Source organism: Aptenodytes patagonicus, chromosome W, assembly GCF_965638725.1.
Source record: "Aptenodytes patagonicus chromosome W, bAptPat1.pri.cur, whole genome shotgun sequence".
Lineage (NCBI taxonomy): Eukaryota > Metazoa > Chordata > Aves > Sphenisciformes > Spheniscidae > Aptenodytes > Aptenodytes patagonicus.
The window spans coordinates 10057886-10083928 of NC_134981.1; the positions used below are offsets into that span (position 1 = coordinate 10057886).

At 48.3% G+C, this 26043-nt stretch overlaps 1 protein-coding gene across 2 annotated transcripts in view; it reads left to right on the forward strand.

Annotated features, from left to right (window-relative positions):
* LOC143171906 (tubulin polyglutamylase complex subunit 2-like) overlaps positions 1–24830 on the forward strand; it is a 44695-nt gene extending 19865 nt beyond the window's left edge. Inside the window, exons 3-7 of one of the 2 annotated variants that reach the window (XM_076361083.1) lie at positions 5459–5546; positions 7245–7376; positions 12117–12230; positions 13753–13913; positions 23310–24830. In XM_076361083.1, coding sequence (XP_076217198.1) covers positions 5459–5546; positions 7245–7376; positions 12117–12230; positions 13753–13913; positions 23310–23537 — 723 coding nt within the window. In that variant the 3' untranslated portion in view covers positions 23538–24830. The remainder of the gene's footprint in view (positions 1–5458; positions 5547–7244; positions 7377–12116; positions 12231–13752; positions 13914–23309) is intronic. The other variant, XM_076361084.1, reaches the window with a different exon arrangement.
* Positions 24831–26043: the final 1213 nt, after the last annotated feature.

Sequence of the window (26043 nt, forward strand, 5' to 3'; positions counted from 1 at the left end):
CCAACATCAGGGCAGATAACTGGATATGCACATGCTGCAGACATGGGGAAGAATCTGATCAGCATCTCCTGAGATGTTACAAATTCGTGCCCCAAGTGAAGCGGAGCTACATGAACTGCATGTGCATGTTTCTTTTCCTTAGCTACTGGTTACCAGAATATTCTTCCTTTATTTTATGGGGCTTTGAATGTTACATTTTCTAGTAGCTGTAGGGAAGTAGTCCCAGCAGAGGCACAATATTGGAAAGTTATTAACATCTGACACCTCTGCTTTCTCCGAAGCAATTCTGTAACAGCTCCAAAACCCACCCAGGCCTCTGAGGCCAGGCTGTGAATACCTACCTGAATAACACTCTCAGCAAGTCACTGGAGTTGCTTCTTTCACTGTTGGCTCAGAAGGAAGCAGGCTTAGGAGCCCCAGCCAAATGCTGAAGTTTGGTGGGATGAAGCCAGACCAGCAGGTTTGTGAGACTGACTCTATGTGTGTTTGCACACATACTGTTTGTTAAGTGAAACGTCAAACCTGCTTGAGTATGTGCAACTATTTAGTCTATGCTTCTCTCACTTGGAACTGAAATCCCTCAGAAGAGAGCCCTTGTGCTCGTATTATACATGCTTTAGTGGAACAGGTAGGTTTAGTCTGATTTCACTTAAAGCAAAACTCTAGTCTTGTAAGCCATATATATGAAAAAGCTGATTGTTCTTATATATGTGATCTTGGAGTGGCTGTTAGTGTCAAAGGATGATATGTCATTTTCAGCGAAGCCACCGAGGCGAAGGGCTCCGGAGCGGAGGATCGCGACGGGGGACCCTTCCTGAAGCGGCAAAAAACCGCGGCCAAACCCGCGAAAAGCAAAAGCGCAGGGAGCGAGAGGGAGCCCCAGCCCCGCCATTCCCCGAGCCGGAGGAGGGCGTTCCTGACGAGCGGGAGCTCTGACTCAGCGTGGGCGGGGACAAGAGGGGCGGCAGCCAAACCTCCTCACTTACAAGAGCAGCTCCAGGGAGCGCGAGCGACCCGGAGCGCGGCGCGTCAGTTTGCGCGGCGGTTCGCACAGGGAAGGCGTGCAGGGAAGGCGAGCGGGCAAGGCGCAGCCCCGCTCCCGGCTCCAGAGGCCAACTCAACTGGTAATCGTCGGCTTCCGAGAAGAGGACCGGCTATGGTTTCCACTCGGCCGAAAGCCGTCGCCAGAAGGAATGTGGCGACCCAGACGGAGCTCACACGCAAGCATACAGCTGTCCAGGTCTCTGGCTGCAGGGAGTGCCTGAGCCTGTCAGCTGTGCCGGAGGGCAGCAGAGACAACACCTGTGTGCGGTGTGACCAGGTGGATGATCTGCTCAGCCTGGTGGCAGAGCTGAAGGAGGAGGTGGAAAGGTTGAGGAGTATCTGGGAGTGTGAGAGGGAGATAGATTGGTGGAGCCGCACCCTACCATCCCTGAGGCAGAGGCAGCAGAAGGAGGCTCCGCGAGAAGCAGAGGATCCCCTGCCTTCTTGCCACCAGGTAGAAAGAGGGGACCTAAGCGACGGGGGGGGATGGAAACGGGTCCCTGCTTGGCGTGCCAGGCAAACCCCCGCCCGGCCTCCCTCACCTTCCCGGTTGCCTTTACACAACAGATATGGGGCCCTGGAACTTGAGGGCGAGGCAAGCGAGGATGTAGACGAAGGTCCATCCGGGGGGTCGCCTAGGGTGAGGCAGTCAGCCCCACGCATTACGACTGCCGCTGCTAAGAAAAAAAGGAGGGTAATTGTCATAGGCGATTCCCTTCTGAGGGGAACAGAGGGCCCGATATGCCGACCGGACCCGTCCCACAGGGAAGTCTGCTGCCTCCCTGGGGCCCGGGTCAGAGACATCACTAGGAAGCTCCCTGGTTTGGTACGGCCTTCTGATTACTACCCACTGCTGGTTATACAGGCTGGCAGTGATGAGGTTGCGGAGAGAAGTCCTGCAGCGATCAAAAGGGACTTCAGGGCACTGGGGCGACTGGTTCAAGGATCGGGAGCACAGGTAGTGTTTTCCTCTATCCCTACAGTGGCAGGGAAGGATACTGAAAGGAGCAGGAAAACACACCTGATCAACGCGTGGCTCAGGGGCTGGTGTCGTTGGAAGAATTTTGGCTTTTTTGATCATGGGGAGGTTTACATGGCACCGGGCCTGCTGGTGACAGACGGAGTCCAGCTGTCTCACAAGGGAAAAAGGATCATTGCTCATGAATTGGCAGGGCTCATTGAGAGGGCTTTAAACTAGGTTCGAAGGGGGAAGGGGATAAAACCAGGCTCGCTAGAGATGAGCCGAGGGGTGGCGTGCCGATGCCGGGGGCGAAATTGATAGCCCAGCTCAAGTGCATCTACACCAATGCACGCAGCATGGGCGGCAAGCAGGAGGAGCTGGAAGCCACTGTGCAGCGGGAGAGATACGACTTAGTCGCCCTCACAGAAACATGGTGGGGTGACTCTCATGACTGGAGTGCTGCAATGGATGGCTACAGACTCTTCAGAAGGGACAGGCGAGGAAGGAGAGGCGGTGGGGTGGCCCTGTATGTTAGGGAGTGTTTTGATTGTATAGAGCTCAACGATTGTGATGATGGTACGGTTGAGTGTCTATGGGTAAGGATGAGGGGGAAGGCTAACGAGGCAGATATCCTGCTGGGAGTCTGTTATAGACCACCCAACCAGGATGAAGGGGCGGATGAAGCGTTCTATAAGCGGCTGGCAGAAGTCTCTCAATCGCTAGCCCTTGTTCTCGTGGGGGACTTCAACTTCCCGGACGTCTGCTGGCAATACAACACGGCAGAGAGGAAGCAGTCTAGGAGGTTCCTGGAGTGTGTGGAAGACAACTTCCTGACGCAGCTGGTAAGTGAGCCTACCAGGGGAGGTGCCTCGCTCGACCTGCTGTTTACAAACAGAGAAGGACTGGTGGGAGATGTGGTGGTCGGAGGCCGTCTTGGGCTTAGCGACCATGAAATGATAGAATTCTCGCTTCTTGATGAAGTAAGGAGGGGGGGCAGCAAAACCACAACCATGGACTTCCGGAGGGCGGACTTTGGCCTGTTCAGGACGCTGGTTGAGAGAGTCCCGTGGGAGACGGTCCTGAAGGGCAAAGGGGTCCAGGAAGGCTGGACGATCTTCAAGAAGGAAGTCTTAAAGGCGCAGGAGCAGGCTGTCCCTGTACGCCGTAAGAAGAATGGGCGGGGAAGATGACCGGCCTGGCTGAACGGGGAGCTCTTGCTGGGACTCAGGAAAAAAAGGAGAGTTTACCGCTTGTGGAAGAAGGGGCAGGCGACTCAAGAAGAGTACAGGGATCTTGTTAGGTCGTGCAGAGAAGAAATGAGAAAGGCAAAAGCCCAGCTAGAACGCAATCTGGCCGCTGTCGTTAAAGACAACAAAAAAAGTTTTTACAAATATATTAATGACAAGAAGAGAGCCAAGGAGAATCTCCATCCTTTATTGGATGTGGGGGGGAACATTGTCACTGAGGATGAGGAAAAGGCTGAGGTACTCAATGCCTTCTTTGCCTCAGTCTTTAACAGGCAGACCAGTTATCCTCAGGGTACTCGGCCCCCTGAGCTGGAAGACAGGGACGGCGAGCAGGATGAACCCCCCGTAATCCAGGAGGAAGCAGTCAATGACCTGCTATGCCACCTGGACACTCACAAGTCTATGGGGCCGGATGGGATCCACCCGAGAGTGCTGAGGGAGCTGGCGGAGGAGCTCGCCAAGCCGCTCTCCATCATTTATCAGCAGTCCTGGTTAACGGGGGAGGTCCCGGAAGACTGGAGGCTTGCCAACGTGACGCCCATCCACAAGAAGGGCCGGAAGGAGGATCCGGGGAACTACAGGCCTGTCAGCCTGACCTCGGTGCCGGGGAAGATCATGGAGCGGCTCATCTTGAGGGCGCTCACAAGGCATGAGCGGGACAACCAGGGGATCCGGCCTAGCCAGCACGGGTTCATGAGAGGCAGGTCCTGCTTGACCAACCTGATCTCCTTCTATGACCAGGTGACCCGCCTAGTGGATGAGGGAAAGGCTGTGGATGTGGTCTACCTGGACTTCAGCAAGGCCTTTGACACTGTCTCCCACAGCATTCTCCTCGAGAAGCTGGCGGCTCACGGCTTAGACAGGTGGACTCTGCGCTGGGTCAAAAACTGGCTGGATGGCCGGGCCCAGAGAGTTGTGGTGAATGGAGTTACATCCAGTTGGCAGCCGGTCACGAGCGGTGTTCCCCAGGGCTCAGTACTGGGTCCGGTCTTGTTTAATATCTTTATTGATGATCTGGATGAGGGGATTGAGTGCACCCTCAGTAAGTTTGCAGACGACACCAAGTTGGGTGGGAGTGTTGATCTGCTCGAGGGTAGGAAGGCTCTGCAGAGGGACCTGGACAGGCTGGATGGATGGGCCCAGGCCAACTGTATGAGATTCAACAAGGCCAAGTGCCGGGTCCTGCACTTCGGCCACAACAACCCCATGCAGCGCTACAGGCTTGGGGAAGAGTGGCTGGAAAGCTGCCTGTCGGAAAAGGACCTGGGGGTGTTGGTTGACAGCCGGCTGAACATGAGCCAGCAGTGTGCCCAGGCGGCCAAGAAGGCCAATGGCATCCTGGCCTGTATCAGAAATAGTGTGGCCAGTAGGAGTAGGGAAGCGATCGTGCCCCTGTACTCAGCACTGGTGAGGCCGCACCTCGAATACTGTGTTCAGTTTTGGGCCCCTCACTACAAGAAGGACGTTGAGGTGCTGGAATGTGTCCAGAGAAGGGCAACGAGGCTGGTGAGGGGTCTGGAGCACAAGTCTTATGAGGAGCGGCTGAGGGAACTGGGACTATTCAGCCTGGAGAAAAGGAGGCTGAGGGGAGACCTCATCGCTCTCTACAACTACCTGAAAGGAGGTTGTAGCGAGGTGGGTGTTGGTCTTTTCTCCGAAGTAACAAGCGATAGGACGAGAGGAAATGGCCTCAAGTTGCGGCAGGGGAGGTTTAGATTGGATGTAAGGAAAAATTTCTTTACTGAAAGAGTGGTGAAACATTGGAACAGGCTGCCCAGGGAAGTGGTGGAGTCCCCATCCCTGGAGGTTTTTAAAAGACGTGTAGATGAGGCGCTTAGGGACATGGTTTAGTGGGCCTGGTGGTGTTGGGTTGACGGTTGGACTCGATCTTAGAGGTCTTTTCCAACCTCAATGATTCTATGATTCTATGATTCTATCTCAGTTGGGAAACAATCCTGTAATAACCTTGTGATGACTGACTGCTCTTGTGAAATTTTCCCAAGTCATCTGTTAATACAGTAGCACAGACCCAAGAAATATGCAGTTTTCTCTCAAGGTTTTAGGATGAGATATTTGAGCTGATTTGAGTCATCTTGGAGTTGAGCAAAACATTTGGTGGCAAATATTTCTGTACCAATATTCAGTTGTTCTTTGGGTTTGAGGCACGTTCTGCATTTTCCCATAACACTTTGATTGTGATTTGCAGAAAAACTCCTGCATATTGCCAGAGGATTTAAAGAACTTCTATCTGATGACCGATGGCTTCCAGATGACCTGGAGTGTGAAGACCAATGGTGAGTCCATGTGTTCCTCTCCACTGATACCCTCATTTCACTGCAGCCAGTCTTTCCTTTGCAGAATCTCTTTAATTTCAAACTTACTTTCTGCACAGTCATTACACATCTGTCAGCGTCCTGCATTAGTCTGAGCAAAAGCACATGCACCAAGTCATTTTGAATGAAAAATTAGCACCATTCCTTAACTCACAAAAAAATTAAGTAGTTTGTTTCTGCTAGACAGCTTGATCAGTGACTATAGAAAACTGACCTCTGAATTAATGAGTGCAGTTCTGCATGGGATCGTAGACTATTTTAGAGATGCCCTGGTGAGGGAAAAAGTATGACTGCACATCAGAGGTCCCTTCCTGATGCAACAGGGCAAAACCTATTGCTTGCATGTGCTGGACTTCTACAGAAGAGACGTGTACACTGAACACTGGCTAGAAACCAAACAAGTCTTCATGACATAAATACCATTCTGTAATACACTGGCCATCTGTTGACACCCAGATTTAGGTATGTAGTTTAAATCTAGTACCTAGACTCCCTCTGTAGTTTATGGGAGAAGCAGCTCTAGCACAATATCCTATCATAAAGCAGTAGGAGGAGTCACCCTCTGATAATGCCTCTTTCTCATTAAAAACTATATGTATGTGCCAGAGCCTGATTTTGCTTTCCACCAGCTACAGTCCATTCATTGGAGTTATTTCTGGAGTCAGTGGTGAAAGTGAGAACAGGATCGAGCTTTATTGTCCATCCTTGTTTGGCAAGAATCAGGTGGTTCATTCACTCTGCACTGGAGCCCTACCACTATTATCCTGGCTCTCGTTGCCTTCAAGCAAGGTTGTCAAATTGGGCTGTGGACACTGCTCGCTTCTGGAGATGGGTGTCAAATACAGGGTTTTCCTCAGGAAGTGGAATTTCATTTCAGAGACAGTTGACATCAGGGCTCTAGCACCTGCACTGAGTCCCATCGTGTTTCAAGTGGGATTTAGTGTGTTGTGACCTCTGAAGAGTCTTGTTTTCAGGGCACACAAGTGCACAGAGACCAAGGCAGCTCACAACTGTCTTGTTTGAGCAAGCATCCAATAGTGCCTTCTGAGGCCCTTCACACTGGCACGTGGCTGAACAGGGTGCTTGTTGACCTGATGTCTGGTAACAGTACTAGTCATCAAAAGGAGAGACAAGTGACAAGTCCTCAAGCATTTATTCAGGAACACCCACATGTTGACACACTGATAAAATCCTGTGTTGGAGCGGGAACCAAGAGGATGCACCCTGAGCAGGTACATGGGGTGGAAGAGGACAAGCTGCCCAATAAGCTGTGAATGGGTGGGGTGGTTTCTGGTAGGAAGGGCAGCAGCAGGGAAAGGAGTTTTGAGGAGGTGGCTGTAGCTAGCCAGGATTTTTAATAGCCAGTTTCACAGGACTGGGCTAACAGCTGCAGCACAGGCTTAGTCAGCAGTGCAGTTCTCATACCTGCACAGCTCTGAGATGGTGTTGCATCACCTGTAAGTGTGATTCTGTGTTTGAAAAAGCCTAATTTTTGCTCCTGTGGAGCCTGACTTGGTTAAGTGTCCAGGCCTGCTGGATATACCCATCTTTTCTCCCCCTCTGCATTTTAGAAGAGGTTGAGTTGATGTGTGGAGGAAAAAGAAGTACCTCTTGTGCTTTCCTGACACTGGATGTGATTAATGATCAGTCTTATTGCAGATACCCCAATGCCCCTGGGCTCCATGGTGATTAATAGTGTCTCAAAGCTATGTCAGCTTGGAGGTTCCTCTATGTACACTCTGCCTAATGCACCAACTCTCGCTGACCTGGAAGATGACACAGACGAGGAAGGTAAGGTCCTGTTAACAGGCTAGAAAATGTGCTCTGTCTCATCCCTTTTGCTCCGTTAGGGTAATGTTAGGATATAGCACATGGATATAGCAACAGAAAAGGTCACTCCAAGTAGATGGGGTTTCCTTTGTCTCCTGGGCCGGATCTACTACATGTCCTATTAGTCCCCTACAGCCTTGAGAGGTAGACCTGTATGCTGTGAATCTCATGGGAATTGTTAATCATAGAATCATAGAATCATTGAGGTTGGAAAAGACCTCTAAGATCATCGAGTCCAACCGTCAACCCAACACCACCATGCCCACTAAACCATGTCCCTAAGCGCCTCATCTACACGTCTTTTAAATACCTCCAGGGATGGGGACTCCACCACTTCCCTGGGCAGCCTGTTCCAATGTTTCACCACTCTTTCAGTAAAGAAATTTTTCCTTACATCCAATCTAAACCTCCCCTGGCGCAACTTGAGGCCATTTCCTCTCGTCCTATCGCTTGTTACTTCGGAGAAAAGACCAACACCCACCTCGCTACAACCTCCTTTCAGGTAGTTGTAGAGAGCGATGAGGTCTCCCCTCAGCCTCCTTTTCTCCAGGCTGAACAACCCCAGTTCCCTCAGCCGCTCCTCATAAGACTTGTTCTCCAGACCCCTCACCAGCCTCGTTGCCCTTCTCTGGACACGCTCCAGCACCTCAACGTCCTTCTTGTAGTGAGGGGCCCAAAACTGAACACAGTATTCGAGGTGCGGCCTCACCAGGGCCGAGTACAGGGGCACCATCACTTCCCTACTCCTGCTGGCCACACTATTTCTGATACAGGCCAGGATGCCATTGGCCTTCTTGGCCGCCTGGGCACACTGCCGGCTCATGTTCAGCCGGCTGTCGACCAACACCCCCAGGTCCTTCTCTGCTGGGCAGCTTTCCAGCCACTCTTCCCCAAGCCTGTAGCGCTGCATGGGGTTGTTGTGGCCGAAGTGCAGGACCCGAAAATTGTCCTTGTTGAACCTCATACAGTTGGCCTGGGCCCATCGATCCAGCCTGTCCAGGTCCCTCTGCAGAGCCTTCCTACCCTCGAGCAGATCAACACTCCCGCCCAGCTTGGTGTCGTCTGCAAACTTACTGAGGGTGCACTCAATCCCCTCATCCAGATCATCAATAAAGATATTAAACAAGACCGGACCCAGTACTGAGCCCTGGGGAACACCGCTTGTGACCGGCCGCCAACTGGATGTAACTCCATTCACCACAACTCTCTGGGCCCGGCCATCCAGCCAGTTTTTGACCCAGCGCAGAGTCCACCTGTCTAAGCCGTGAGCCGCCAGCTTCTCGAGGAGAATGCTGTGGGAGACAGTGTCAAAGGCCTTACTGAAGTCGAGGTAGACCACATCCACAGCCTTTCCCTCATCCACTAGGCGGGTCACCTGGTCATAGAAGGAGATCAGGTTGGTCAAGCAGGACCTGCCTTTCATGAATCCGTGCTGGCTAGGCCGGATCCCCTGGTTGTCCCACTCATGCCTTGTGAGCGTCCTCAAGATGAGCCGCTCCATAATCTTCCCCGGCACCGAGGTCAGGCTGACAGGCCTGTAGTTCCCCGGATCCTCCTTCCGGCCCTTCTTGGAGATGGGCGTCACATTGGCAAGCCTCCAGTCGTCCAGGACCTCCCCCGTTAACCAGGACTGCTGATAAATGATGGAGAGCGGCTTGGCGAGCACCTCCGCCAGCTCCCTCAGCACTCTCGGGTGGATCCCATCCGGCCCCATAGACTTGTGAGCATCCATGTGGCGTAGCAGGTCATTGACTGCTTCCTCCTGGATTATGGGGGGTTCATCCTGCTCGCCGTCCCTGTCTTCCAGCTCGGGGGGCCGAGTACCCTGAGGATAACTGGTCTGCCTGTTAAAGACTGAGGCAAAGAAGGCATTGAGTCCCTCAGCCTTTTCATCATCCGCGGTGACAATGTTCCCCCCCCCGCATCCAATAAAGGATGGAGATTCTCCTTGGCTCTCTTCTTGTCATTAATATATTTGTAAAAACTTTTTTTGTTGTCTTTAACGACAGCGGCCAGATTGCGTTCTAGCTGGGCTTTTGCCTTTCTCATTTCCTCTCTGCACGACCTAACGAGATCCCTGTGCTCTTCTTGAGTCGCCTGCCCCTTCTTCCACAAGCGGTAAACTCTCCTTTTTTTCCTGAGTCCCAGCAAGAGCTCCCCGTTCAGCCAGGCCGGTCGTCTTCCCCGCCCATTCTTCTTACGGCGTACAGGGACAGCCTGCTCCTGCACCTTTAAGACTTCCTTCTTGAAGATCGTCCAGCCTTCCTGGACCCCTTTGCCCTTCAGGACTGTCTCCCACGGGACTCTCTCAACCAGCGTCCTGAACAGGCCAAAGTCCGCCCTCCGGAAGTCCATGGTTGTGGTTTTGCTGCCCCCCCTCCTTACTTCATCAAGAAGCGAGAATTCTATCATTTCATGGTTGCTAAGCCCAAGACGGCCTCCGACCACCACATCTCCCACCAGTCCTTCTCTGTTTGTAAACAGCAGGTCGAGCGAGGCACCTCCCCTGGTAGGCTCACTTACCAGCTGCGTCAGGAAGTTGTCTTCCACACACTCCAGGAACCTCCTAGACTGCTTCCTCTCTGCCGTGTTGTATTGCCAGCAGACGTCCGGGAAGTTGAAGTCCCCCACGAGAACAAGGGCTAGCGATTGAGAGACTTCTGCCAGCCGCTTATAGAACGCTTCATCCGCCCCTTCATCCTGGTTGGGTGGTCTATAACAGACTCCCAGCAGGATATCTGCCTCGTTAGCCTTCCCCCTCATCCTTACCCATAGACACTCAACCGTACCATCATCACAATCGTTGAGCTCTATACAATCAAAACACTCCCTAACATACAGGGCCACCCCACCGCCTCTCCTTCCTCGCCTGTCCCTTCTGAAGAGTCTGTAGCCATCCATTGCAGCACTCCAGTCATGAGAGTCACCCCACCATGTTTCTGTGAGGGCGACTAAGTCATATCTCTCCCGCTGCACAGTGGCTTCCAGCTCCTCCTGCTTGCCGCCCATGCTGCGTGCATTGGTGTAGATGCACTTGAGTTGGGCTATCGATTTCGCCCCCGGCATCGGCACACCACCCCTAGGCTCATCTCTAGCGAGCCTGGCTTTATCCCCTTCCCCCTTCGAACCTAGTTTAAAGCCCTCTCAATGAGCCCTGCCAATTCATGAGCAATGATCCTTTTTCCCTTGTGAGACAGCTGGACTCCGTCTGTCACCAGCAGGCCCGGTGCCATGTAAACCTCCCCATGTAAACCTCCCCATGCCAGTCGCTAGTATTATATGCATACTCTTTTAACAGTCTAGCAGCCCTCCTGTTCTGCCTTTTCCCTATTTAAATGTTTAACTGAGGCTTCCTCCAGTGATTCAGCTTCTAAAGTTTTTGTGTGCTTATGGTGTTACATGAACAAAAGATAACAGTTTTTGTCTTGGTAGTGAAAAGACAGCTGGATATGCTCTTTGGAATTGGAAAAATAACTCTGGTAAATACATGTAAGTGTGAGGTGGCAGTGGAAAATGTGTGCTTCCAGACTGCCTAAAAATGCTGGGCATCCTGCAGTTTGGAGAGAAAAAGAAGAAAAAAAGCCCACTCCTTTTCTCAGAGCTCTTACAGTCTAACAAGACTGGAAGAAGTAAGAAGATAAGAACAGAGCCAGGTATCATGCTAACTCCTTAAAAAACTGCTATTTAATTTCAGTCTTATCTCTGAATCTCTATAGCTCTTGTAGCTTCTAAACATGGCTGAAAGTTTCTTTTTGCACATTCCAGCTTGGCTGCAGTCCTGATCTTCTAGCCATTGTAATGAAATGGGCCAAATTCTGCTTATATTTAGCCACTCAGACCTCCACTGATGCACTTATAAGGTACACTGAGAAAAAGTTACATCTCCACAAGAGTTCTCATCCTGACTTTCATGGAAAATTCTTCTGAAGAGTACAGCTCTCGTGTCCCCCTTCTTCCTCAGCAGCATTAGAATTCAAAATTATGTTCTGCAAGAACATGCAGCTACACGATCCCAAAATGGTCCTGTAGAAAGGCTCTGTAGTGGTTGTGGGTCACAAGTTGAATATGAATCAGAATGTGTGGCTGTTGAGAAGGACGCTGATGTCACACTGGAATGTATGAAGAAATGTATATGTCTCCAAGTTCATCAAAGTCTTCTGTCAAGAGAAAAAGAATAAAATGTTCTCCCTGTCCTCCTTAGGAAAAAAAAAAAGTAGGGGAAAAAAGGGATGGTGGGTAGAACAGAAGTAATGGGCTTCAGCTGCAGCAAGGAAGATTCAGGATCCACATGAGGAAAACTTCTAAGTGATAACAATGGATTTGGGCTGACTGCCTGGAGATTGTGGCATCTCCAACACTGGAGGACTTTAAAAAAAAGATTAGACAAACACCTCTCAGGAGTGACATCTGTAAAGCTGATCCTGCTTTATGCCAGGGAAGGACTAGAGGGCAGCTTGATGTCTTTTTTCAGCCATCTGATTTTGACTCTATGGTTTGTTTTCGTACCGGAGATTAAAATTTTTCTCACTTTTTTTTTTTAACACAGGGAACTTAATCCTTTCCAAGAAGTATAAATATAATAGTTTGGTTTAGTTCTTCCTCAGCTGATTTATTAATAAGTATCAAATAGATTGATTCTTTGCAGCTGAGTCACAGTCAGTTTTCCAAATGTGTTTCATGAAAATTTTTTTTTGTTTTCAGGTAATGGAGACAAACCAGAGAAGCCACACTTTGATTCTCGTAGTCTTATCTTTGAATTAGACCCATGCAATGGGAATGGGAAAGTTTGTCTTGTTTATAAGCATGCTAAACCAGGTAAGACTGAAAAGAGCAAAGTTAGCCATCTCTTGTTGTGGATTGTATCTGGAGGCCACATACATAGAATCATCTTACATTTCTGATCTTCTTTGCAAATTGTAGACGAACATTTACTGGGACATCCTGACTGAAGTCTGGGGCTAAACCTTACAGAGACTTAACTGGAGCTAACATTTTCCCTCCTTTTAATGTTTGAGTCTGAGTTATAACTTATGATTTCTGCATACATAGCATACTTGCATACTAAAACAGGAAAGCATTTACCTATGACCTACAGACAATCATGTTGAAATAATGCAGAGAGCCTAGAGCTCAGCCACTAACATATCTCTGGTTACTTGCATGACTCAGAACAATTCCCTTACATTTTGATGAGAAAGGGTGTAACTCTGCTTAGAAGCAAAGGGTAGATGGTAAAAAAGGTCCTTAGCTGACTGAGACAGACTTAGACTGGTTCTTCCACCTTGTGCATGGATGCAGAGCCTCCAGGTGCTAACTAGGTCAAAATTTGGCAGGAAGGGTTGAACAGGAGAGTGAAAGATGTGAGCTGAGCTGTTCCTTCTGACAGATAGACAGAAAGCTGTTATCAGTCAGGGATTAGTGAAACACCCGAGTCACTTGAAAAGTAGTTGTCATCTGACACAGGTCACTAGGTGTATGTGTATACGTGTATGTTCACTGTGTGTGGGTGTGCAATTGTGATATACCTGTTCTTAAGAAAACCCTTTGGTTGTTGTCTTGTGTCTTTAATTGGGTGTGACTACAACTCCCAAGGCAGAAACTTCTTACTTGTCCTCTTGCCTTCCAGTGTTAGTGATTTCAGCACATGCAGTGGATAACCTGGGCAAGGGGAGGGAGCATTGTTTACAGGTGTTGATGTCAGCACGGGGGGGCAGTGTGTTTAATTGGCAATGTTCAGCATCTCCGTTTCCCAAGTAAAATCACTTCTTTTTATGCTGGTAATCTGATGGTGATTTCTTCAAAGGATGTTGCCACCAGAGAAATATTTGATCACTGTGGAAAGATTTTGCAAAATGTGTTTTTGTTGGCAGCACACACTCCCTGACTTCCAGACTCTGGACTCTATTCAGTAATCCAGATGACTGACAATAGAGTTAGTTGCTTTTTACTTTGTGGGGCAGATAAATGTTTGCCATAATTGTACTTTGAACTTACACTACAAAGTTGCTGATGTCCAAGCATGTTCCATGTAGCACATCAGTCCCAGGTTGGGAAGGAATAGCACTGCATCCATTTTTACAGTGGGGAAAGTGAATATAATGGCTATTGCACAAGTATTTTTAGTAAGGCTTGGAGCAGAACCAAGTTCTTTTCAGTCCCCATGCTCTAACCGTTAAACCACATCACCTCTGGATAATTATCTATGTTAGTCAGGAATGCTGTGTTTTAGAAGCTGCAGCCTTTCTGATAAGTATGTTGTGTCTCCCACCTGACAATGGCCAGGGATTGATCTTATCACTGCAAAGCAACAGTATAATTTGTGTTTGTTTTGTTCTAGTTGTCTCCCCAGACACAGAGATATGGTTCCTGGACAGAGCTCTGTATTGGCATTTCCTCACCAAAACCTTCACAGCCTACTACCGTCTGCTCATTACTCATCTGGGTCTCCCACAGTGGCAGTATGCCTTCACCAGCTATGGGGTCAGCCCCCAGGCCAAGGTAGGACAGCAGGATCCAGCTCGTCAGTATTTTGCATAAATATAGACTGGAAAAACATCTTCCCACCTTTTGACAAGCAGTCTGTAGGCTCAGGTAGGCCTCCCTAGCGAGCCATGGGGCAGCCATGAGCCTTTCCCCTATACCATGTTAACAGGCATTTATTTATGTTAGTGAATTCACTAACACTCTGTTAACTCTGCTTTTCTCACCTGAGTTGGGCTTTACCTTTGACTTCTGAAAGCAGGTGGTGGAACCCCAATTATTTCTTTGCTTTCTTGACTCTGAAGCCAACCTCCATTTCCATGACTGCTGGCAAGTGAGGAGATGTAAAGCCGTTCATCCCCACAGCTATGTAAGATTTGTCTAGATCAGTTTTCTGGGCATAGCACCAAACAAGAGCCTACTGCTCTCAGGGTGGAGAGGGAAGTCCAGGTACACATTAGACAGAAGCCCAGAGGAAGACTATGAGCTTGAGCCTTGCCAAGAATATTAATTCCTTTGCGTCCTCCTCAGTCATGAAGGGATGCCTTGATAAAAATGATGCCCAAAAGGGGCAATTTAAATGCCAGCAGTCCTAGAAGTAGTTGTAGGAGAGCTCCAGGTACAGCCTCGTGACCATTTCAGCCCCTTATTGTGGGGGTGAAAAGCGGCACGGACTCCGGCAGACACGGCAACCAAAGACCTTTATTGCTCTTTGTTAGCATCTTTTATAGCAAGCAGAAGTGTACACGCACTACCTGCAGCTTGCAGATAGGTTATAGCCTTGTGTTCACGCGCATCTATGCTCTAGCAGATTGGCCCGTTCTTCCTGATCATGCGAAATGCCTTCATGGTCTTTATCTTGTTTTTCTCCTTCCAGCTGCACATTCCTTTCTCTGTTGTTTTCTGCTTAAGTGCCTTGTCATGCCAGGTGGTACAGTGTTTGCTCATTAAAATCAAACTCAGGAATGTCCGTTAGTGAGATTCCCATCCCCACATCTCCCCCTTTTTGTTTTACTAGAAACACTGCTGAAACAGATCTTTCAATCATTTTTCGCATACCTTGTAACAGACACGGCACACAAACCAGGATGCAAAGGAACATTACTAAGCATAGCCCTCCTAGCTTGGCTAGTCCTTTTAACCAGCCACTTAGACCCCATTTCCCGAATAATTTATCCAGCCAATCCCAGGGGTCTTCCACTCTTAGCTTCTGTACTCCTTCCTTCAACATCTGAATGCTGCGGTGAATTGATTCCGAATGATCAGATAGGTTCATACAACACATTCCCTCCAACTCTTCACACCCATGGCCTTGCGCTAAAAGCAAAAAATCTATCGCTGCTCTATTTTGCAAAGTAGCATGTCGTATAGAATCTACATCCATTAGTAATCCCGTTAGTGCTTCAGAGGTTGCATTTGATTGTTTCGCTAGCCAGCATCCTAATTTATTTAATGTGACCAAACTCTTTGCTGCTGCGACACCTGGAGCCAAGATTGCAACCGCAGCTATAGTGTTCCGGTTCCATAGGTCGACAGCATCATCACGTTGTGAAGTGTAGGCATGTGCTCTGCGCTTACTGCGCGTCTTAGGGGTGCTCCTCCTGTGGTCTAGGATCATAGATGTGTTTGGCATTAGTAGAGTTAATCTTCCCAACGAACACGGCCCACCTTTAATATGAGAGGGAATGCCAGGCCAGGCTCAGGAAACATTTGCCCCTGAATAATTGAAATACAAACACCAATCTATTTTTATGGACCCTAATAGCTCGAGTTCCTGAGGTTCTATTGGCAAGTGATTAAGATGTGGTAGGCATCCATCCCAATTATCAGTGGCGTGTCGTCCCCCCCCGCAGGCCTCCTTGAAAGGACTAATCAGGCCCAAGTCCCAATTATCTAAAGGAAGCCCCACTAGGCAGGTAGAAAAGGGGTTACCGGGGGAAGATATCGACAGGCAGATGGAATCCTGTCCTGTCTGATTGGCCAGAGTTACCCAAACATTTTCCTTCGGCTGTGAGGGTGCCCATAACGCAGCAACCGCACACAGTGATACTAGCCACAAGACACCCCCCCATGCTGGCGTCATGGTTTACGTTCTCTTTTTGTTCCGTTTCCACCCAAGTCGTTTGTCACACTGTCATTTGGTACTTTCCCAGTCCGTTTCCCACACAGTCCACAGCTGGGGGACACAATGTGATCTCCCACACACTAGCTGTAGATTCTGTGGTTCGGTGTTCCCGGTGGTATTCCCTTTACACCTTGTGCACCTTCCCGCCCGGAACTGAGAGTGACAATACCAGGGTTTTTTTTGCAATTATCACATTTGCACAAAGTCCATGCGTGATGTGTTGATCCGGGACACTGGAGGCAGGGAATTCCTGTCACCTCTCGATTATCCAGTTGACTGTTCTCTGCCGCCTGGTGTTCCCAGTCTACGGCTAATGGCAACCCACTTGGTCCCCTATATACCCCGGCATGGCCTGGCCCACTAGGTAGTTCCCCAAATATCGAATGAGATACTTTGTGTAAGTCCCAGTAATCTACTTCAAACCGTTGATGCATCTGTGGGCTCCTTGGGCTCCTTGTCCAGATACGGTCGAACGCAGCGGGCAGGTATCCACCGGGGTCCACGATCTGTGGAAACACAAGCATATCCTCTCCCCCATGTTATAAGATCATAAGGGCCTTCCCATTGGCTGTTTTCCAATGACTTGACCCACACCCGAGCCCTTTCTCCTACCGGAGAAGCTGAGTTACAAGATGTAAAGTGTCTCGCTATTACTGTGTTAGGGCTGCCAACTGCTGTCCTGTCTTCCCTTATTGTAAGATGATTTAACACATATATTGCTTTATGGAGGCGGGCTTGCGGTGATTCCCCTAGCATTCCCCCTTTTTGTTTTTGTAGTAGCTGCTTGAGAGTGAGATGAGCCCGCTCAACGATGCCCTGGCTCTGAGGGGAATAAGGGATACCAGTGATATGTTGAATGCCCCATTGTGCCAAAAAGGCCTGCGTTTTTGCGCTTATGTACCCGGGCCCATTGTCCATTTTGATCTGGTGTGGAACCCCTAGAGCAGCAAAGGCCCCTTTCCAGTGCCGTAAAATATCTTTGCTTTTTTCTCCGGTCTCTGCGGTCGCCCATAGAGCTCCGGAGAACGTATCGATGGAAACATGCACATATTTTTGTTTGCCAAATTCTCCGATATGAGTAACATCGGATTGCCAAATCTGTAGGGCCTTTTCTCCTCGGGGATTTACCCCTGTTTGGGGTATGGGAACTAATTGCCGACAGTCAGGACACATTTGTGCGATACTTCGTGCCGTGTCCCAAGTCAACCCAAATTGTCGACGCAGCATTCGGGCAGATTGATGGAAAAACTCGTGCGACAATCGGGCTTGTGTAGAAACGTATGGTACAGGGATTGTCCATACAGGGGCAGCGAGACGATCAGCTCGCGCATTCCGTTCTGATATAAACCCTGGGAGAGAGGTATGACTCCTCACGTGGAGCACGTAATACGGGTTTACGCGGCGATTCAACAAGTCCCATACCTGTTTGAACATTAAAAACACTGGTTCATTATCAACTTCTTTGAGCCAAGCCTTTTCCAAGCGCCTGACAACGTTGGCGACGTACTGAGAATCAGTAACCAAATTTAATGGCATTTCCCATTGGCGAAAGACCTGAATTACTGCGTATATTTCCACCAGCTGAGGACTTCCTACAACATGGTGAACTTGATGTTTCCATTCCCCTTTTTCACACCACACTATAACTGCCTTACCTGTTCGTCCTGATCCATCGGTGAATAAGGTGGGTCCTTCGACAGGTACCTCCTTACTCAACGATTCAGGAATTATACTAATTTCCTCATTAAGGGAGAATAATTTGTGAGATGGATAGTGAATTAGAATTTGTCCCTTAAAGTTTTCCAGCGCTATCTGTAGTTCTAGGCTATTAGCCTCACACCAATTAAGGTGGTCTTTAGTCAGTGGGAGATAAATTGTTTTAAGATCTGTGCCCGTTAATTCCAAACATCGCGCGCGTCCCTTTCGCACAAGCATCGAAAACATTTCCACCCTCGTCACTATCGTTTTTGGTGCTTGATGCGGCAGGAATACCCATTCAATGATGGCTAAGGGATCCTGGGTACCCTTGCTGTCCCATTGGCCTAAGAGGCCCACTGCTTGTCGGGACTGATTCAGGACATACAAGTTAACTCCCAATCCTTCAATTACGCGTTGTGCTTGCCTTTCGGTAGGCGCCTGTGATATTTTTTGTAGCGCTTGTTTGGCCTCTGTCGTTAATTCTCGTGGAGATGTCAACTCAGGATTACCCTTTAACAACTTGAACAGTGGGTTTAACATGTCATTATCTATTCCCAGCAATGGGCGTACCCAATTGATAGTCTCTACTAGTTTTTGCAAGTCATTCAGTGTTTTAATGTTAGATTGCAAGGTTATGGGTTGGGGCTGTATCGTATGTTCTAAAATCTTCCACCCCAAGTACTTCCACGGGGCTTGCACTTGTACCTTTTCAGGAGCTATTTGCAAGCCGTATGTCTTTAACCCCTGCAACATATCTTTCATAACTGTGACGAGTTCCTTTGGGTCTCGTCCAGCGATTAAAATATCGTCCATGTAGTGATAACAAATTAAGTCAGGATATTTGTTTCTTATGGGCGACAACGCACGCGCAACATACATTTGACATATTGTGGGACTGTTTTTCATGCCCTGGGGCAACACCATCCAATGATATCGCAACCTAGGCCCTTGATGGTTTACAACTGGGAGAGAGAAGGCAAATCTGGGAGCATCTTCTGGCGCTAAGGGAATCATGAAAAAGCAGTCTTTCAAATCGATAATCACAATGTCCCATTGACGAGGTATCAATGTCGGTGAAGGCATACCTGGTTGCAATGTCCCCATATCTTGAATCACGGCATTTACTTGCTGTAAATCATGTAGAAGTCTCCATTTTCCACTTTTCTTTTTTATAACAAACACTGGGGTGTTCCAGGCGCTGGTGGTGGGAACCAGATGTCCTTGACTCACTTGCTCGTCCACCAACGTTCGCAACGCGTCGGCCTTTTCCTGTGATAGGGGCCACTGATCCACCCACACTGGCTGATCGGTGAGCCATGTGAGTCGAACGGTGGGCCGAGCGCCAGTGACCCCCGCTAAAAATGTTGATGCGGATCAGCAGTGCCAATCACTAGTCCCCAAGTGCTCAAGACATCTCGTCCCCACAGGTTTAACGGCGCAGGAACCACAAAAGGTCGAATAGTTGCAACCTGTCCTTCCGGGCTTACAATCTGTATTAAGTTGGCACTCTGCCTGGACGTCGACAGGCCTCCGATTCCCACTAGCCCCGTGTTGACCGGGATGGTTTCCCATGATCCAGGCCACTTTGCAGTACTGATGATAGTAACGTCTGCCCCTGTATCTATCATTCCCTTCACTACCAGTTGTTCCGGTTTGCTGCCTTTATTCTTTAGAGTGCAGGTCAAAGTGGGCTGAGTTCTTTGGACAAGCTGAGTCCAAAAAATATTTGGTTCACCTGTGGACCCAAATCCACCAAGTCCCCGGGAAATAGGATCCCGATTACAAACCATACTCTTAAAAGGAACTAGCTGTGCAATCCTGCTTCCAGCTGGAATAAACACTGGAGGAGAGGGGGTCCATAGCAACGCTTGCAGCTGTCCCGTATAATCCGAGTCGATAACCCCAGGTAACACAAACAAACCCTGCATAGTAGCACTGGACCTCCCCACCAATAGGGCACTCAGCCCCTGGCCAAGGGGGCCTCTCACATTGAGGGGCACCCTGTGCACAGTCTGATCGTTTATAGAGAGATTGGTGGCTGTGGAGACATCCACTCCGGCACTGCCGATGGTTCTGGCCTTGAGGTGATCCAGGCCTGCTGAGACAGCGGTCTCATGGGGTTTTGGGGTTGGGGATTTTGGGGTGGCATTTGTGTCGGTGCGCGCCCCCACCTCGCGCTCGACTTCCCGTTTCCCGACAAGGGTCGACCGCGGAGATCGTATTTCGACCGGCATTGATTAACATAGTGCCTCCCCTTGCGGCAGCGTGGGCAAATACCAGGGGGCTGCTGAATTCCTTCTGATTCTCCCTTCTGTACAGGATTCTCAGGACATTGCCGTTTAAAATGCCCCGAGTTTCCACAGCGGAAACACGCTTTGTTACCGGGACGCAAGGCAGCGGCTAAACAGGCTGCAAAAACCTCATTCTTATGTGTAATTGAACCCACACGATTGCACGTGTTAAGCATGTCTATTATGGTCGGATTTCGCAATGTCTGTAAGACTCTTTTACAGTCCTCATTGGCATTCTCTATAGCCAATTTCATAAGCAATGCCTCTTTGGCTTCAGGATTTTGTATTTGTTTTTGAATAGCTTCTTGGAGCTTGTCGATAAAATCCATATAAGGTTCATTGGTCCCTTGCTTAATGCTAGTAAAGGATTTTACTGGTCGTCCTGTATCAGGGACCTTTATCATTGCTTGAAACGCAAGGTCTGCTGATTGTCTTAAAATTTCAGGCGCCAGCCGTGCCTGCAGTTGCGGCGTATTGATAGGGTCCTCCCCCATTAACTGAGCGAGTCCCGCGGCCCGTAGCGGGTCTCCCGCTCGCCGCTCCAAGTTCTGTAAAGCTGCACGATCACAGAGCTCTCGCCAGTGGGCTTGCCAGAGCACTCTTTGTGTAGGGGAAAATATTAAATCAGCTAACGCTTTGGTATCGAAAGGGGTTAACAAGTGTCCCTTCACAATATTTTGCAATAGGCTCTGTGTAAAAGGCGCTCCCAATCCACATTGCATGATGGTCCGCCTTAACTCCTTAACCAAATCCCATTGAAGGGGCTGCCAACTGTTAGGACCTTGTTCACTAATTATGACAGGGTATGCCACAGTAGAAAGGTCTCCTTCTGCCAAGGCTTGTTGTCGAACAGCCTGCCAGTGAGCAGCCGGATCATAGTTTAAGGGTTCATTGTTGTGGCTTGAGACCCCTCTGCTCTGTTGTTTAGGAGACTGTCCGAGATCACTTGATATCGTCAGAGCCGAAAGAGCCTCGGTCAGAAATTTTTCCCCTCCCTCAGGCTGATCTGTCCCACTCGGACCGGGCAAAGGTTCCGAGGGAGCCTGGTCTGGAGTGGCCAGAGTCAGTGGATCAGGAGCAGTGGCTGCCACCACAGCTTGATGGGCAGTACGATCACACTTCAATTGTTTTAACGTATCTGAGACTAAGCGCCATGTAGTAAGGACCGTTTTTGCAGTCTCATCTCCCCCGGTAGCTGCATCCCACAACAAGTTCCCTGCTTTATCCCAAGTTTCCTTCTGAAAAGCAGTAGCCGAATCAGGGGGAATTCCCTTTCGTTTTAGCCATGAAAGCAATAGGCGGAGGGTATGGTCATCATACTTAACTCCACGCTTTTCTAACAGTTTCTTAATAATACATAGTATAGATTCCTCCTCCTTAGTTAGTTGCGATCCCATTTTAAGTTTCCCAGCTGCTCACCTCTGCTCCAACGAGGCGATGATTCAAAGTTCCGGCTCCAGCTCTTTCCTGAGACTGCTCTGTCTCCCGCTGGCTATGACTCGTTCAGCTGGCTCCCCACCAGTGCTCTGTTCCAGCATTTTCGCCCCACGTTGGGCGCCATTTGTGGGGGTGAAAAGCAGCACGGACTCCGGCAGACACAGCAACCAAAGACCTTTATTGCTCTTTGTTAGCATCTTTTATAGCAAGCAGAAGTGTACATGCGCTACCTGCAGCTTGCAGATAGGTTACAGCCTTGTGTTCACGCGCATCTATGCTCTAGCAGATTGGCCCGTTCTTCCTGATCATGCGAAATGCCTTCATGGTCTTTATCTTGTTTTTCTCCTTCCAGCTGCACATTCCTTTCTCCGTTGTTTTCTGCTTAAGTGCCTTGTCATGCCAGGTGGTACAGTGTTTGCTCATTAAAATCAAACTCAGGAATGTCCGTTAGTGAGATTCCCATCCCCACACCTTATTATTATTAAAATTGCTATTCTGCTCTGCCAGAACCCTGCTGTTAGAGGCTCCTGCCATTCTTCTGTGCTTGACTGGGCCTTCAGCCCTAACCCCGCTTCCACCTTGTGAGAGGTCGGGGAATGGAGCTGACAATACTACTGAACACAGCACATAAGCCTGTGCAATGTCTGTGCATGTTGGCAAGGCCTGGCGGGTCTCAGTGAGTGTCCTGCACTTCACCTAGACAGGACAGCTGTCTTACCAGCATGACGTTCCTTGGTCCTGCCTCAGCCCTGTGTGTACATCAGAACTGCTCACTAAAATCACTGCCGACTTCCCATCTATCAATGGCTGTAGAATTTGGCTCTTTGTATTTCTGGTGTCTTCCCTGTTATACTGTGCTCTACTTTATCAGTCAAGGCTGTGTACATGGTACTCTAGCATATGCCTGTGCTCTGCCTTTCTGTAACTTTCCTGCTAGAATATTTTATTACGTTCAGTATATTCACAAACCTTACTGAAATCATTCATGTATTCCCTAATCATTTGCAGCCTCTGTTAGTTAAAATCCTTCTAGTATGTTAACCATTATCGTTTTTAAAGGTCTTCAAGGGTGGTATATTAAAGCTGTTTTCCATTAAGCAGTACGTGAATAGATTGCCTTCTACATTTTGGTATTGATCTTCTGTTTATCTTGTTCAACACTTTGCTGAGGATGGTTTCAGTGGGATTTGTAATACCATAACCCTACAGTTTTATTTCCTGACTTCGTCAATGGAAAGCTGATAGGGAAAACACTAAGAGATGAGAACTGCAGGGCATAACGTTGTGGTGGCATCTGGGAACCAAAAAGAAAATAAAATCGTTGTGGTCACTTCTAGACGTAAAATCAGGCCGAAGAGAAACAAATGCAAAATCCTTTGTGTAAAGAGTTAAAAAAACCTGCATCACTGTGTGTGTGAAGAGAGGGAGGGAGGCTATATTTTGAGAAGTTCAACTAGTTTGGTTCCAATTTATAAGCACTTTTAAATTCCATGGTTTTTTAATCTTTTTTGCTTCTCTGAATCTAAATAAATGTGGTTTAGTTTCATCCACTCCCTTTGCTTTTCCTCCTGTGGTTTAAATCAGGAGTTGCTCCTGATAGGAGTTACACTGCAGGAAAGGTAGTGTTAGGTTTGTGTCTCGTTCTCCTCTTCCCTGTCTGGAATGTGGGGCAGTTCCAGGACTGTAGCTGTAGCTGAGCCTTGTGTATCCTTATCACAAGGCACTCTGTGTGGTCCTGTAAACTGCAAACTGATAAGTGGTGTATGATTAAAATCAAGTCTCAGGGGTGAGGGGGAACAGGGTGGAAATGTCTAATTGCAGTTTGATTTTAACCTCTTCCTTCCCCACCATCCTGCCTTTCAGCAATGGTTTAACATGTATAAACCCATAACCATCAACACAGCTCTCCTCTCTGAAGAAGCTGATTCCTTTGTGAACAAGCTGGAACCCAATAAGGTATTTAAAAGCAAGAACAAAACTCCAGTGATCAAAAAGAAACCACCCTCCCAGCCAGCAGGCTCCCAAAAGAGTCACACGAGCATGACCTCCTCCAAGACATCCTCACTAGCTGGGAATTCTTCAAGGAAGTAAGACCCCCAGACCTGATCCTGGACAGCATTTGCAATAAGCTTTGATGTTCTCTGATGCAGAGTCTCAGTGGTTCAGACCAAATTCCTTGTGCATGAATAGATGTGCCCATGGAAAACACATTGCAGCATTTGCATGAAATATAGCCACGATGTACTTTGACATGGGAGGGATATAGTTCCTGGAGACTCTGAGAAAAAAACTTGAGATATTGATTTAATTCCCTTCTGCTACTTGCAGCATGTACTTTTCAGAGGGCGTGAAGAAGCCCTTGATGTCACTGCTCTATAGGGAAGCTTTTGTTCCTGTGCAACTACAGCACTGAAATGAAAGCAAATGTAAGTCACTGTTACTTTAATAGACCCATGCTGAAATACAGCATATGAAGATATTTCTGCCATCTCCTTTGAAAGAAACCTGTCCTGACCTTGCATGCTATGGGAGCAGGCTGGAACGCACTGAACAAAGAAATATCTTCCACTTCAGACAGAATCAAACTCCGCACTTCCCTGTGCTCCTTCCAACTTCTGCTCTGAGATTCATCATACAAAGGGACCTGGGGCTTCAATGTCTTTGCATTGGCCTAGCCGCTTGCTCTACAGCCCAGACCACTCCTTGGCCTTTGTGTCGTATCTTTTTGGATAGTGATGTCTGTGTGATGTCCTTCCCAATGAGCCTGAAGGGAACCAGAAGCTCCAAGATCCCTCATTGCCTCTGCTTTCTCCTCTTGTGGGAACTGCTGAGCCAGGGCAGCTGCAGGTGGGTCAGTGGTGTTAAGAGTCCCATAAGTCAGGAGGACCCCTTGGTTTGTCACACAGTCATTTGCAAAGTTGACCATTCAAACAGCCTTTGTCACTTGTTAATTGAGCAGGATCTGACCAGGGACCACTGGGATCCTACAGCCTTAGAAACCCCTGATGCTGTTTTCTATACTGTAAGTTTTCAGGTTAGAACCGCACTTTAACCCATCCATTGCTGGTTTTCAATTGCATCTGATTGTTTCCATTAATTTTCTATGCCATTCTGTCTTCTTAGATATGCTGAAAACACATGGTAGCAACCAACACATTTTGTGCCTAAGCAGGGAAATCAAAGTCACCATCTTCAAATAAGCATTGATTATTTAAACAGCATCATCTTTTGTTTATGAAACAGTCACATAATTACATAAGACAAACCTACCTCACAGGGATGTTGTGAGGCTTTCACGAGTATTTGTATGGCCTTCAGAAAGACAAAGCCACCCTGTAAGCGCTTAATAGTATTTTAATAAAGATTTGAATATTTTCCTCCAGAGGGATTGGGTATTTGAAGACACTTTTGGGAGCATATGCACAAGGATGTATGGTAAGAGTAGGGTGCAGGCTGGATTGTTTGGGGTTTTTTTTAATGCAGTGGAGAATCTCTCACTGAGAAGGGATGGGTTACAGTGTCTTTTAGCTAATCCCATCTTGAGCTACTCTGAAGTTCCCAATTTAGTTCACATAGACCAAAAGACCCCAGCTCTGGCATGCTTTGCTGGCTTCCAGCACTGCCCAGCTGTAGTTGCTCAAGAGCCCTCCAGGCATTGCCTGGCAGCTGCCCTCTGCCACCCTCAAATGAGAGAAAATCCTCTAATGCTCTTCAGGTCTCTTAAGCTGATGTGCGTCTTGTGCCAGGTGAAGATCTGCTGTAGCTGCTCTACTAATATAAGGTCAGCTCTAATGAGGGAGCAGAGGTGTCAGTACCTACCACCCCACGCCACAGTAATATATTAGTAATCCTTTTAATAGTGAGCTGTGAATGATCATTAAAGCCAGTAAATGCCATTTTCTGGAATTCTGTGCAGTAGTGATGTTCTGTCACTTCCTACCCTTGGAGATCCCTGTGTTGTGTGTTTGTGGTACCCAACCCTGGGACCGCAGTCACATGCTTGATGTACACACCATACTTGCTTAAGCACCTTTTAGAAAAGTTAAGACTGTTGTCACCCAGCCTGGGGACAGGCAGCTTCTGATACTGTTTTACTTTTAATCCAATGATGCCTCAAACTCGTAAGTCTGTTGCAGGCCCACTTCCTCATTCAGATGGAGGTGACAGAATTTCTGCAGGAGCACAGCAGCCTCTTCCCATGTTTCTCATGTATTCAGAGTGGAGAAAAGGGTGGGGTATTTTTGTTTAAGCATTTGTAGATGCTGCCACAGAAGTTGTCTGAATCCTTTCATATGGTGGTAGTTAAAGTCTAGCCCATCAGTAATATACATGGTTCCATCACACCAACATAGCACAAAACATCTAACCTTTTCCAGTAGAGCTGTGCCAGGATTCAGGAGACCTGGTAGTTCGGTTTATTAATTTACTGGTGCTTCATTCCCTGGTTTTCACTCGTGCTCCCCTGACTAAGTCTTATTTCAGCCCTATTGGATCTTGTATTTTTATTGCTAGGAACGTACAGGTATCTGGAGTCTTGCAGCTCTGCTTTGCTTTTCTCCAGAATGTGATGATTTTTTTTTTTTTGGTAGATTTTTAC